This window comes from Acartia tonsa, chromosome 12 (assembly GCF_053477335.1).
Source record: "Acartia tonsa isolate MP-2025a chromosome 12, ASM5347733v1, whole genome shotgun sequence".
In the NCBI taxonomy this organism is placed as follows: Eukaryota; Metazoa; Arthropoda; class Copepoda; order Calanoida; family Acartiidae; genus Acartia; species Acartia tonsa.
In genome coordinates this window covers 26,503,461-26,518,191 of record NC_137271.1, presented here as the reverse complement: position 1 = coordinate 26,518,191, position 14,731 = coordinate 26,503,461, and the positions used below count along the sequence as shown (strand labels likewise).

The following is a 14,731-nucleotide window of genomic DNA, read 5'->3' as shown; positions in this document are numbered from 1 at the left end:
AGATTTTTCATACACACATGCACACACAGATAGACATACAGACATCCTGTTACATTTATATAAGAATTTGTCGTTGATTATTCCTTAAAAATAAATTGTAAAGCAGTATTAATTTGCTGAAAAAAGAAAAAAAAATTATAAATAAACTTTATTTCACTTAAAACATTTAAAACTTCAAACATAAACTTGACAAATGTACAAGTAAAAGATAAAAATTACACATATATAAAATGCCCAAAATAAATAATATGGTTTCCAAGATGTAAAAATTACGGTACATAAAAATTTTAATATGGAAACCATGGTTTAACAATAATAAATAAATAAATAATAGGAAAAAAATATTTAATTTTTTCAAAAAAATTAATTTTTGTAAAAAAGAAAATATTTTCAATAATATAAATAAAACAGTATAAAATAATAATGAGGTTTTTTAGTCTCAGCTTTTTTCCTTTTTTTTTCATGCAAAGGACAACTTCTTTTTAATTAACTTTGTCTGTCTGACTGTCACTGGTTTCTCCTCTTCATAGTGGGTGGCTGGCGGCTTACTGGCAATTCTGAAATAAAAAATCTGTTAAAAATAAACAAGGATGACAACATCAATTGTAGAGAAGCTACTCATCGGCCAAAGTGAATTTTTCTAGAAATCACGGACGAAGGAACAAACAAACAGACGACCAATCAATATTGTAGAGTAGATGTTTATTATTCAGTGAAATACACAATAAACATTTTAATTAACAAAAATCGCGAAACCTCTTTTAAAAAAATCTAATGGATGTTTATTTAAGCGTGGTGGGAGGGGACATTGGCCTGTAAATCTCAATCGTGCACAAAGTTTTTATAATCACGTTTTCTGATTAATTGGGTACTTTTATAAAATTTAGATTCATCAAGTTGAATGTCAATTGTTTCAATCAATAGTTTAATCAATAGTTTTTAGGGATAATTTTGTTTTCCACCATTGAAGATGTAACTCGATTTATCGTTCATTGTCTTATCCCTTAAGATTCCTTATGATAAAGATTTTATTTATCTGATACATCGTTAATATTTCAAATAATAAGCTACTGTCTTGGGGCTAACCCCCATGAATTTTGAGAAATAAATATTTTCTTCATATTAACTACCCCTCCGTCCCAAGTAAGCATATGCACATGAAATAATAATTTAATATTACGACATATTTTGGTTTTTATGCTACCATTGTTTACAAAACTCGGTGTTTAGACAATGTCGAAAATTTTCAAAAGACAATCGCCCCCTGTTAACATTATTATAAAATCAACATAAAACTTCACTCCAAATGCTTTTATGAAAATAAAGTAATTAAAATTTTCTTCTAATAATTGTTAATGTTGGACTTTAACTTTAATTTAATTATAAGTAAAGTCGAGAAAAATAACATCTTAGCATTTTAATGACGAGAAGGAAACTGTCCCAATTTTGTATAATATTTGCGGAACAAGTTTTAGTTACGTCACATACGTTTCGGGAAAGAGAAAGGGAAGGGGGGAAGAAAATCTCTTCAAAAGAGATGGGAGAAAAGGGGGCTTTCTTACTATAATAGGCTGAGTTGATTAGACAAAAAAAAATCATATATAAAGATGCAACGAGTGCAAACTGCAATGTTTGCTATGCTCTTTGTAAATCTACTTTATGTTGCCTTTCCATAGATAAATTAATTTGTATTTTCTAGAAAATAATTAACTTTTAAATTCATCCAGCTTGGATAGGATATAGGTAGAATTTTGTATTTTGCTTGTTTATTGCCCCTACAGGGCCATATCCTAACATAGAGAAAATAGACAACATAAAGAGAAATCAACGAAGTACAAAAAGAACTTTCTTCTTACTCGAACTAATTTATTTTTAAAAACAGAACTGAAATATATGACTGCTAGCGGCTACGCACCTAGATGCCTTTAGTGGCACTTAATTTTTTTTTTTATATTTAAAATATGTCTATGTATTTCGATTTTTGTGATTTCTCTTGGGAGGGTGGTGGTACCCTCCCCCAAAATAGTTAAAAACTTTCACGGGACATATGAGAATCTACCCTGTTAAGGAGAACCCAATCGGTTCAGCGGTTAACGAGATCCTTTGGTACAGACACACAGACAAACAAGCAGACAAACATCCTGTTACTTTAGTATAAGGATTATGCGTTATATTTTATTCGTGTTCAGAAAAGCATGGAAACAGTATTGAAATAAAAACTGCGTCCCATGGCTATGACGGCATCTTAAATTTTTAGAGGATATTATCTGCACTAGACTTTCTGGATCTAGTTGATTTAATTACATTTCCCCGAATGCCCATTAATTTGACATTTTTCACCTATTTATAGCCACCCATAGGTGGCTAACTCTCCAAGGCACTTCTACCCCTTTAATTACCTAATCGAGGAGCTTAACTCTGCGGGTCAATTATAACCTTTATAAACTAACGTTACCTAAAAGCCTAAACTGTCTAAATATTCTTAGTTATGGGCAATGTGTATCGGTCGACCGGGTCTACCAAATAGTTTTTCAAAAGTCTTAAAACAGAAAAAAAATAACAGTTTTAATTTTTATTAAACATAAATAATTGTATATACATAACAACTACAAACTTTAAAAAAGGCTATATAATTTCACAAATCATGGTGAAAACAAGGATGACAACATCCATAAAATCGAAGCTCTAAACGGCAGGTATAACAAAACTGATTTTAAGCTTTTAATTTTCATTATCTACAGAAAGCTGACTATAAAACAATATATGACTATTAATATACAAAAAATACAACATTTTATACTTTATCACAATAAAAAAAAAACAATTATAAACAACATTAACTAGATTTTGAAAATTAAATAAAAAAGGGATAAAAAAGTAAAGCTTTTGATTATGTAAGGTATATTTTTTGTTTTCATCTTTGGGAACTTTTCTTTAGTTTTTTAAAATGAAAAGTTTGATTTGTCCATGTTTTCTAATTAGTTTTTATGTAAACAAGGATGACAACATCCATAAAAGCGAAGCTCTGAAACGGTAGGACAAACGGACATTAACACTTGTATAATGTCAGAACTGAATAATCAGAATGCGAATGTATAAGAGTCAAAGCAAAATTGTAAGTAAATTTGTTGAGAAACTGCTTGATTCAGGATAATGTTACTTACATTTCTAGGACTTGATTATAGAGTTGCTTCGCTTATAATATTGTACTTTGTTGTTCCAGGAATCAGTATACCAAAAATCAGACCAATCGGATAATTAGGTCACATACAAATTTGTTGTTAAAAATGTAAAAAAAATCAACATGTTTAAAATGGACCTACGGACATTCTGGTAATGATTATAGAGTTGCTACGCTTTTAACTCGTACCTAACTATTACAGGAATCACCATGCAAAATTTGAAATCGATAGGACAATTCTAACATGCCTAAATTAACGAAAAAAGCTATTTAAAAAAGTAAAAAAATCAACATGTTTAAAATGGACGTAAGGACATTTTGGTAATGATTATAGAGTTGCTACGCTTTCTAAATCGTACCTAACTACTAAAGGAATCACCATACAAAATTTGAAATCGATAGGACAATTCTAACATGTCTAAATTAACGAAAAAAGCTATCCGTGACGGACGGACGGAAGTACGGACGGACCGACCCTAATTATAGAAAAGCTTCGCTTTTAAAAAGTAAATGCAATGTTTACATACCCTGAGACAAATAGTAAAAAAGGTTTGACTGTTTTTTTAACATTTATATAAACAACTATTTCATTATGTAAAACATCAAAAATTAACTCTTTTCATATGAAAATAAGGGTAAAATCATATTTCCATTCCACTTTTTTAAACAAACAATTGAAATTGTACAAAAAAAAACCAAAAAGATATGCATAATTTATATTTTTAGACTAGCAATTATTTCAAACAAACTGGTATATAATCTAAAAGTTCTAAAATCAATTTTATCAAGTAAGGTTACTCTTTTTTGTTTTTGTGATTATTAATCATTTATATAGTTGATATTCTATACATGAGTTTTGTGGTGTGACTTTAACGGATTGGACCAGGTTCATTAAAATTTCACTAAGGGGGGGGGGGTTAATGCAACCATCTCGTAATCAGTGAGCAAATGGCACTTAGAATTCGAATTTCGATCTGAACTTTTGCATGAGTAATCCTTGGTAGGTATATTTTTTCCTAAATAGAACAAAAAGTTGGAAAAGTAACGGCTGGCGGCTCAGCCGTTCAGTCGTTTTTTTGCGTATTTTCAGGGTAAATCCATCATCAATTATGTAGGAATCAACTTTTTAAACATATTTTTGGTTTAATTCATGTTAAATGATAGCAATAACCATTTTTAAAACTTCTAGTACCAACAGCTACCGTCTAGAACCGTTTAATAGCGTTTTGGAGTGGAAAAGAGTATTATGTGGAGATAGGTTTCATGACTAATTTGCAATATAGATATCCAAAAAATGGCAAAACGGCTATCCGCAAGCTGTTAGCCGTTACTTTTCCAACTTTTTGTTCGATTTAGGGAAAATAGACCTATCAAGGATTTACTCATACAAAAGTTGAGATCGAAATTCGAATTCTAAGTACCATTTGCTCACTGATTACGAGATGGTTGCATTAACCCCCCTCCCCCTTATCGACGGCGGTGTTTTTAACTGTTGTCCGGTTACTAAACACTTCCGCATTTTTTCCAGCGTACTGCATGTCACAAAAACGGCTTCTAAATGCGGCGTTGAATGTTACACTGCCGCCTCCGCCGTTACCACCATGACCGCTACAACATGCGCAGTTGTAGGACACTCCCACGGCCTCTGGTTGGCTTTTCTGAAAAAATATATTAACTATTAATGAATTTTGATTGGTTGGTTCATTAAGTAGAGTTTTTAAACGTTTCAACCAATAATTGTATTCTATAAAAGTGTTAATTTTGTGTCTTAACATTTGGGATGTACATCAATTTATCCGTCATTGTCTTATCCCTTTTAGATCCCTAAGTTTTATATATTATTTATATCAACGTATTATAGACAGCTTTCCTCGGATATTATGCAGATAGTATGACTGAAAACTGGTTCTAATCCAGCGGATATACCATCTCCTTCCTCAACCTTAAATCATATCCTTATAATAAAGTAACAAGATGTCTGTCTGATTATACCAAAGGATCTCGCTAACCCCTGAACTGATATGGTTCTCTTTTACAGGATAGCATCTAAGGACCTAAGGTTCTTTTTTTAGGGGAGGGAAAAGAAAGTAGAAAGGAAAGAGAAAGCGCCCCTAGGACCCGCCCCCCCCCAAAAAAAAAAAAATATTAGGTCATTAGGCTGTTTATTACACTAGTCCCCAATATTTTATAATTACGTTTTCTTGTTTCATGGTATAACAAAGGGGGGAGAGAGAAAGAATATTTACCCCCATCCACTTACAGTTTTAATTTCTTTTAAACTTTCGACGGAAATTTTTGGAGAGTGAATTAACAGGTATCTAGAGGGATGAGACAATGGACGAAAAATTGATGTACAACCCCAATAATATTATAATGATACTCAAAATTTCCCCTTCTTTAGATTAAAATTACTTGTTAAAATGTTTGATCACTCAACTTAATGAATCAATGAATCAAATTGACTAACATCCTCAAAGTTTTTAAGTCAACGAATAAGAAAACTTCGGGGACTAGTGTAATAAACAGCCCATTGTCCCCTATTTCTTACTGATTTTTACTGGTACCCAAACTTTTATATAGATATACACAGACAGTCATTTACCCTGTTACTTTTATATAAAGTGAAACTTGTAGCTGGCTGAAATAACAATTCTCCCCATCCCCTCCCCTCCAACTGGAAAAATTAACTAATAAAGTAAAACTTGTAGCTGGATTAAATAACAATTCTCCCCATTCCTCCCCTCCAACTGGATAAATGAACTAATAAAGTGAAAATTGTAGCTGGCTAAAATAAAATCCCATCCCATCCCACTGGATGAACGAACTTACTAATAAAAGATGTTCATGTTAGCAAACTAATTTTCTCCTGTCATAATATCCACTTATATCCTATTATCATAATCAGGGATCCTAAGGGATAAGACAATAAAGGATTAATTGATATACGCCTTTTATTTATTGATTTACAGCTTGCGCACGCTGCTATTTTGTACTACCCTATCAAGAATTATTTAAACGAGATGGTTCCATTAAACCCCCCCCCCCCTTACTTCAGATTTTTTTTACGTTTTTTATGTAAAATTTGCTTTAAAATATTATTAGATCCTTGTCTTGGAGTAAATAGATGAGACCTCCCTTGCTCACTTGCATGTTAGCGCGAACAAAGGGGTCAATCCTAACAAACTCAACCTGAAATTAAGAGTATGATCACAATTCTGGGATCTTCAAGGAAAAGATAATGATGTGCATCCTCAATCATGATAAACAATATAAAATTATCCTTCAAAAGTTGGTTGAAAAGTTATGACAATACTATTTGTACAAACCAATTAAGATGTAGGTGTTTAAGCAAACGAACTTGGAAAGTACCTAGGTAGGTACTTAAGCTCAATTTGTAAATTTAGTTTAAGATTATAAACACTAAAACAATTCGGAAGTATGAAAAATAAAATATTGACCTGCATATCCGTGGCCTGGTAGGGTACCCATTCTCCATTCACCTTCTCTTTCACGTCAATATAGAACTGAACCATCTCCCTAAGGAAATAAAAATTTTGTGGGTGTGTAGATATGTTTCTCCTTTACAGTGTGGCTTCTTATATGTTCTGGGAAAGCTTATAAAAATGGAAAAATTGTCATCAAATTAGTTTGCTAAAGGAATCGGTTATTGGTCAGTTCGTCTATTCAATAGGATGGGAGGGGAAGAAAAAAGGAAGAGGAAGGTCGGAATCGTTAATTAGCCCGCTACAAGTTTCACTCAATTGGAGAACATTAAAATCTGGTGTAAGATCCAAGTAATTAAGTATCCATTACGTAGAGGTAGGTAACAAATTGTTAAAATGTGCTTATAAATAAGTGACAAACCTGATAGTATAGAACTCAGGGGCACTTCCTTCACCAAGCTTAGAATGTTGGATTCATCCACACGGAGAACTCCACGCTCCTGAATAAGAAAAAAACATTAATTTCATTATTATACCGTTTTATCGAAAGAGTAAGGAAGGGGGGTTCAATGATAAAAACACTTTAGATTAAAAGTATACTTAAGACCTTAAATTAATTAAACTTTTGGTCGCCTACATGTTTAAAATTCAATAAATGATGGTTAAAAAATTAGGTTGAAAATTACTTTACCCACATTTTAGGTATCTATTTATCTTTCAGTCCACTTTATTTGTAGTCATATAATACATCTTTCTTTATTTTCACTTATACTTAAAAACATAAACCTATCAAAACTTGTGAATGTTGATTTTAACTTCTTATACCTTGAAGCACCACAAGCTGAGGGCCTCAGCAAGTTCAAAGTTTCCGCTTGGAACAGGTTTACCATTTCCAGTTTGAATCTCAGCCTGGAAAAACTCGTCAGAGAAGAACTCAAGTGAGCCTGAAAATATTAATTTATAATTTTTAGGCAAATCTTTTTCTATATAGGTATACCTTGATACATGCATAGAATAAGCGTTAGTGAATTAAATCATGTTAGAATCGTCCTTTAACTTTGAAATTTCACAAGAAAAAATATTCTCAAACAATTTCACATCTAATCTTTCAATATATTGGCCAAAAACACTAGAAATATTGTTGTAGCATTAGTATCTGGAGACTTGTTAGACACAAATCCTCTTTTGGATAAGCTAAGGTTAGGTAGAGATTTTAAAAGTTTTGGTTTATAAAAATTATAGAGTAGCTTCGCTACTAAAAATAAAATCTAATAACACACACTTGTGAAGACAACACAATAGTGAGTACCAATTAAAGAGTAGCGCTGCTACTTGAAATCAGATTTAACTTTTAGACAAATGACAAGATAAATTACCTTTAAACCTTTCAAATGTATTACACATGGAAGGCTTGCCTAACTGTCTTCTATTGTATCGGCCAAAAAAAGTTTATTCATAAGTCAAAACAAAATTGTACCAAAGTAATTTGTCGCAAAACTTATCTTAGAAAAGCTTTGCTTTTAAGAAGAAAGGTTAAGACCTTAAAAGTATTCTACAAGATTTATATTTATGAAATATCAATTTATATTGGTTTTGTCATTCTAAATTTTTATACTCTTTATCAGAAGGAAAATTATTTTCATCTCATATCTTTTAAAGCATAAAAATTATGTCATTATCGAATTGATTGTAACATTTGAGAAAGAAATAATTATCAACAAAACAACCCTTTCTAAAGATTAAAATATTTTGTTGAAAAGTTTTAACATTGCTAGTTTGTACTACCCAATCAAAAGTTCATTTAAGTTCCCAAAGTTTTTATTTGATCAAACTTAGTCCCTTCCTCCCAAATGAAAGTGAACTAACCTGTCTGATATGCACACTAAGATAAGACGTAGCAAACTCCTTTTTACAATGAGACCAGGGCTTCTTTACCTTAAAATAACACAGATTAATGAAACATAAAATGTTCTAGACCAGGTTAAAAAAAGGTTAGGGTTGGGGGGGGGGGGGTGGCGAAATTTAAAATTTAATTATATAAATTGTTCTAAAAGCCACAATAATACCCCGAGTAAAAAAGACCTTTTGCTCTAGTCAAAATGACCAGAGCAACATTAAAAATTAATTTTTAAATCCCCCAAAAAAAGTTTATTGGGGACTTAATTCAAATTTTGGCTCTGCAGTCTGATTCTATAGGTGTCCTAGTATATTTATGACACCCCATTTGAAAATAGGTTAAAAACAGTTTAAGAAATTGTTATTTTATCAGAATCAATGTTTAAAAGAGGAGAAAATTGCAAAATAAATGTTTTCCCATTGATTTTCTTTGGATTTGCAAAATGAAGTGGATCAGTACAAAATCAAAAAATATAATTTTTGATTGATACATAAGCATTTTACTCTAAACAGAATCTTTTTGTTTTATCATATGTGTTGCTTTAACAAGTAGAAACAATGTACTGTAAAGCTGTACACTTATGGACTACCATAGACAAATTTAGCAAAATGTAAATTGCATAATGAAGTGATTCAATGTTTAGTTTAGATAAAAAGATCTATAGTAAGTATAGATGTATACTGATAACTACCTGCCCCCCTTTTCCAAGAACCTTTTTGTCTGCTAGCAAATTATTTTTTCTGTTACTTGGCTGTGTTAATATTCCCGACAATATTGGTTGATTTTTAAAGACCCAATTGTAGGTTGACACAAGGCTCTTGGGATGGGAACATAACAGTTATCTAACCCCTTCCCCCTCTAGTGTTTTACTCTCTAGTTTTGATTTACATTTTCATATTGAGATTTTTTACCTGGTTACGGGTAGAAAGTGGTTTTGGTGTGGTTGCTCCACCCATTTCTCCGCCATCCGTGGGGGGTCCTCCCATTCCTGGGGGCGGGCCGGTAGCCACGCTATTACGGGGACTGTTCCTGTATTCATTTGTGATTTTCAAACATTTTTATTTCATGAGCAATTTTGTGTAAATCATACCTATCTATAATTAAAGAAATGTCGCTTAATCTTTTTCTCAAAGTACCTTGTATAATATTTAGTTCAAATTTACTCCCATCCTATTGTGTATGAAATAAATTAAAAGCAGGGGGTGGGGGCCAATAATTTTCTTCTAATGCTTTAGGGCACTGGATCTATTGGCCCCGCAGGGGTTAGCAATAGCAGGGGCGTCCAAGCTTTTTATTTTGGGGGGGGTAAAAAAATTTAGGGGGGGGTAAAATGGCGCGCGAAGCGCGCCGCAAATTTTTTTTACTCCCCCCAAAATTTTTACCCTGGGGGTAAAATTTGTTTGGGGGGGTAATTACCCCCCCTGAAATCTGTTGGCAGGGGTAAATTTAGTTTACCCCCCTAAAAATTTACCCCGGGGTAAAATTTTTGGGGGGGGTAATTAAAATTTTATTAAATACATAGTATTAAAAATGCGCGCGAAGCGCGCAAAAATTTTTTTTTTTAGAGATTTTTTATTTTGGGGGGGGTATTTACCCCCCCAAAATTGTTTGGGGGGGGTAAATACCCCCTCCTAAATGGTTGGGGGTGCCTACGGCACTCCCAAAATCGTTTGGGGGGGGGTAATCGCCCCATTACCCCCCCCCTTGGACGCCTATGAGCAATAGGTATTTTAAAAAAACAGAATTTGGTACATTTGAACATATCATAATTCAAAGATTATTGCTGAATCATTAAATCAAATGTATGAAACCCATTCCTGTCATGCTGATTAGGGGTAGGTCCAGTGGAATCTCTGGGACTGATGGACGGCCGCTGGTCATGAGGACGGCTGCCAGACTGCCGTCCGCTGTCCTAGATAGGCAATTAACATAAATAATATGGTGAAATGCAGCAAAAACAGTGATCCTCACTTTAATATATTTTCAGGGGTGTATATTCTGCAAATGAAATTTGATCCTGATAAAAAGGGAGGGGGGAAGGAAATAAAAAATATGTTGAAGGGGGGCATACAGAAGAAATAAGCAGTCATGAAAACATTTTTCCATTTTTATTAACCCTCCATGATGGGAAAAAACAAGAAAAACAAATAACAGGGGGGGAAAATGGATAATATAAAGAGTACTAGAAATATTTCTTTTTTCCCCCTCCTTGGGGGGGGGGGGAATAGGAGGGAAAATAATCAAATATTTTGCAGCAGGAAAAAATAAATCTTGTGCAGAATATACACCTCTGAAGTACATATTTACCGAATCAAACTCTATATTGATGTTTGATTCGGTAAAATTCTGAATTGTAAGGAAGAAAGAATAAATGATGTGGCAACTCTAGAAATAAAAACTTTACCTGTTGGTCATTGCCCATTGCCGGTGAGGCGTTTATGCTGACCGTCGGGGGAGCGTTGGAAGGCGATAAAATTGGCGGCGCATTTTTATCAGAAGTTTTCAGTTTGAAATTACTTTTAAGCTCAGAAATCTCCTAAACATATTCGATATGAAAATATTACTACAAAAAATTTTGGTACTTTTCTTGAATTATGATGTTTAGTTCCAAATATATTGTGTCCAAATCTGTCGACCAATAATTTTATTATACATGTGCTTTTGTTTGTCATGTTGTGAGAAAATTTAAAACCCAGCATGGCTAATAATCGTATTAATAATTTTTATTTAACCTTTTTAGCCTCAAACTTATTAGAGGGGAGTGGGGTTTTTTTCATACTAGCGGCAGCACCACTAGCATCTATGGGCTCAATATTTGAAAAGTGAAAGGAAACCAAACTTAAATCTCTAATAGCCTAAAACCATCCCGAGACCTTAGAGAAGCTTCCCTTGAATGGAAAACTAAATCTGTTCAGTAGTTATTGATATCTTAGGCAAAAGACAAAAAAACCTAATACTTTATGCAATAGGATGAATTGCTACCTTCGTTTTATCCTGTTGTTTGCGTCTACCCCCCTCCCTCTGGGGTAGGCCGTCTGTGATACCTCTCATGGAGTCTGGACCGTTGTAGTTGTGCCCGGGGACTGGTTGCTGTCACCGTCAGACTTCTGGCGGTCATGGTCTTGCGGGGGCAGGGGAAATACCTGAAGTATTGAATAAATAGTTATTTATCAAATTGTATTATAAACAGCTTTCCGCAGAGATAAAATGTACAATTATAAAATTAAAACCTTTTTTAGCCCCAACGGAGGCATGGACAAAAAAAATTATTTTAATCTTATGATTGTACATTTACATTATTCGTAGAAAACTGGATATAATTTTAGTATTGATGAGAACCGTTTCTAATCCACTGGTTTCAAATGAAAATATTAAATACCTTTTCAATGGATTTCCTATCATCCCTTCTAGAGTCCTGTGAGCTGCCGGGCCGATCCTGGAACAAAAAATTGAATGAAGAGCCTTGCCTAACACTTTATAAAAGTGAAGCTTTTCTATAATTAGGGTTGGTCCGTCCGTACGTCTGAGATGGATAGCTTTTTTCGTTAATCTTTAGGCATGTTAGAATTATCCTATCGATTTCAAACTTTGCATGGTGATTCCTGTAGTAGTTAGGTATGATTTAGAAAGCGTAGCAACTCTATAATCATTACCATAATGTCAGTAAGTCCATTTTAAACATGTTGACTTTTTAATTTTTTAACAACAAATTTTTATGTGATATGATTGTCCAATTGTTCTGATTTTTTGTTTACTGATCCTGTAACAACAAAGAAGCAAACCAACTCTATAATCAAGTCCTAAAAATGTAAGTATGTCCATAAACATTATCCTGTATCAAGCAGTTTTTCAACAAAGAGATAGTTTCACAAAAGGCGTTTGAACTTATTTATTGAACTGCATATTTTTTTCCTGGTTAATTGGTTAAACTACATTTATATGGCATTTATTTGAAAGAATTTAAATTTTCTACCACATAGTTTTTAAAATATCAAGACTTGGAAATCGTCAGTTAAATTGCATATATCACAAAAAGACGATTTTCAAGTCTTGATATTTTAAAAACTACGTGGTAGAAAATTTAAATTGTTTCAAATATATGCCATATAAATATAGACAAACCTATTAACTAGCAAAAAATATGCGGTTCACTAAATTAAGTTCAAATGCATTTCGTGAAACTACCCCTTTGGATTAATCCGACAATAATTTGAGAATCCTATTATATGCAATGTGCATAATGCATCAGATCACTATCCCTGATTATTATTAATCTATCTAAAAAAAATCATTCAGTTTATAAACAGAACAACCATAAATTTAAAATTTTATTTCAACTCACCTTGTTGCCAAGGACCATAATCTTGACAGTGGAGTTACTACCGCCAACTCCCCCCATCTTGGATCCACCACCACCACCCTGGGCCAGTGGATAAATAAGTTTTGGAAAAAAAATGCAGCATAACAAGCTAATAAGGGAAAAATAAATTGAACATTAAAGTTGGAACAGTAAGGGCTGGCAGCTCTGACGTTTAGTCGTTTTTTTTGGCTTCAAATTATGTGAAATGATACCAAAAACCATTTTATAGATTTCTAGTACCAGCAACTACCGGCTAAAACCGTTTGAAAATGTTTTGAAGGGGCAAAGAGTATTATGTGGAGATAAGTTTTGTAATGGATTTGCCCTAAATATAACCAAACAAGGATGACAACATCCATAAAAGCGAAGCTTTGAAACAGTAGGACAAACAGACATTAACACTTTTATTATGTCAGAACTGAATAATCAGAATAAAAATGTATAAGAGTCGAAGCAATATTGTAAGTAAATTTGTTGAAAAACTGCTTGATACAGAATAATGTTTATGGACATACTTCCATTTTTAGGACTTGATTATAGAGTTGCTTCGGTTATAGTATTGTTCTTTGTTGTCCCAGGAATCAATATACCAAAAATCAGATCAAACGGATAATTAGATCACATAAAAAATTGTTGTTAAAAAAGTAGAAAAATGTTTAAAATGGACGTATGGACATTCTGGTAATGATTATAGAGTTGCTATGCTTTCTAAATCGTACCTAACTACTACAGGAATCATCATGCAAAGTTTGAAATCGATAGGACAATTCTAAAATGCCTAAATTAACGAATAAAAGCTATCTATCTCAGACGGACAGACGTACGGACGGATGTACGGACAGATGTACGGACGGACGGACGTACGGACGTACGGACTGACGTACGGACGGACGGACGGACCGACCCTAAAACTAATCGTTACAAACAGACAGACAGCAAGACCATATGATTAAATAATTATGAGAACAATCACTTTTCTTAAAACTAGCGTTTGCGCCCCTAGCATCTAGGGCCTAGGGGCTCTATATTCGAAGTGATATGGAAGGGGAGAAAAATAGCTTAAAACCATACCCAGGCTTATTTATAAAAATAAAATAGTCAAAAACCATCTCAGGGCCTATAAGAAGCTTCCCTCTAAAGGAGAACCATATCGGTTCAGTGTTAAGCGAGATCCTTCGCTACAAACAAAAAAGCTTAGTACTTTATATTATAGGACTAGCGGCTACGCCCCTAGAGGCCTCTAGTGGCACTTTAAATGTTTTTGTTTGTTAAAGGTAATTTGTTATGTACGATACCACCTTATTTGACGCTGAAGTCTCCCAGATTTTAAGAAAATTTTAAATTTTTTTGTCATTTCTTTTGGGAGGTTGGTAGTACCCTCCCCCAAAATAGTTAAAAACCTTCCAAGGACATATGAGAATCTACCCTGTTAAGGAGAACCCGATCGGTTTAGCGGTTAGCGAGATCCTTCGGTACACACAGACAGACAAACATCCTGTTACTTTAGTATTAAAATATCTAAATAATGCATTTCTAAAATAATTTTAATATTTACAACAAATTTTAAAATTGTTATGAAAATTATAACACGCCCCTTTAACTATAAAAACAAAAATAAAAATAAAGATCAGCTGTTGATCTTTGATCAGCAATGAAAATTGAAGATTTAATTTATTTAAAAAGTAGCAAAAAAAATAATTTTGTTACAAACGAAGGAAGCAAATACGTTTTTTTTAAATTATTGATTGTTTTTATGATTTTTAATATTTTTTTAAAGCATTAAAATTGGTAATTTTAAAATAAGTTGTTAATTTTATTACTATCAACTCTTACTATTTATATGACGTAAT

At 33.0% G+C, this 14,731-nt stretch overlaps 2 protein-coding genes across 9 annotated transcripts in view; both read right to left on the bottom strand.

Annotated features, from left to right (window-relative positions):
* Positions 1-135: 135 nt before the first annotated feature.
* Positions 136-14,731, bottom strand: part of LOC145333546 (serine protease 33-like) — a 77,185-nt gene continuing 62,589 nt past the window's right edge. For both annotated transcript variants that reach the window (XM_080178709.1, XM_080178710.1), the window contains exon 16: positions 136-557. The gene's annotated coding sequence lies outside the window, so the exon portion shown is untranslated. The remainder of the gene's footprint in view (positions 558-14,731) is intronic.
* On the bottom strand, positions 4,008-14,731 carry LOC145333021 (uncharacterized). 7 transcript variants are annotated; one of them, XM_080178168.1, is made up of 11 exons: positions 12,864-14,731; positions 11,901-11,957; positions 11,504-11,664; positions 10,926-11,057; positions 10,333-10,433; positions 9,433-9,544; positions 8,491-8,559; positions 7,450-7,568; positions 7,046-7,124; positions 6,640-6,718; positions 4,008-4,839 (listed from the first exon to the last, which is right to left on the bottom strand). In XM_080178168.1, the coding sequence occupies exons 3-9, from the start codon at positions 11,570-11,572 to the stop codon at positions 7,085-7,087; spliced, it is 642 nt and encodes a 213-aa protein (XP_080034294.1). In that variant the 5' UTR covers positions 11,573-11,664; positions 11,901-11,957; positions 12,864-14,731; the 3' UTR covers positions 4,008-4,839; positions 6,640-6,718; positions 7,046-7,084. The 7 variants fall into 7 exon arrangements, with proteins under 7 accessions (XP_080034294.1, XP_080034297.1, XP_080034298.1 ...); XM_080178170.1 differs by lacking the exon at positions 4,008-4,839 and adding an exon at positions 5,102-5,123; XM_080178169.1 differs by lacking the exon at positions 4,008-4,839 and adding an exon at positions 6,223-6,370.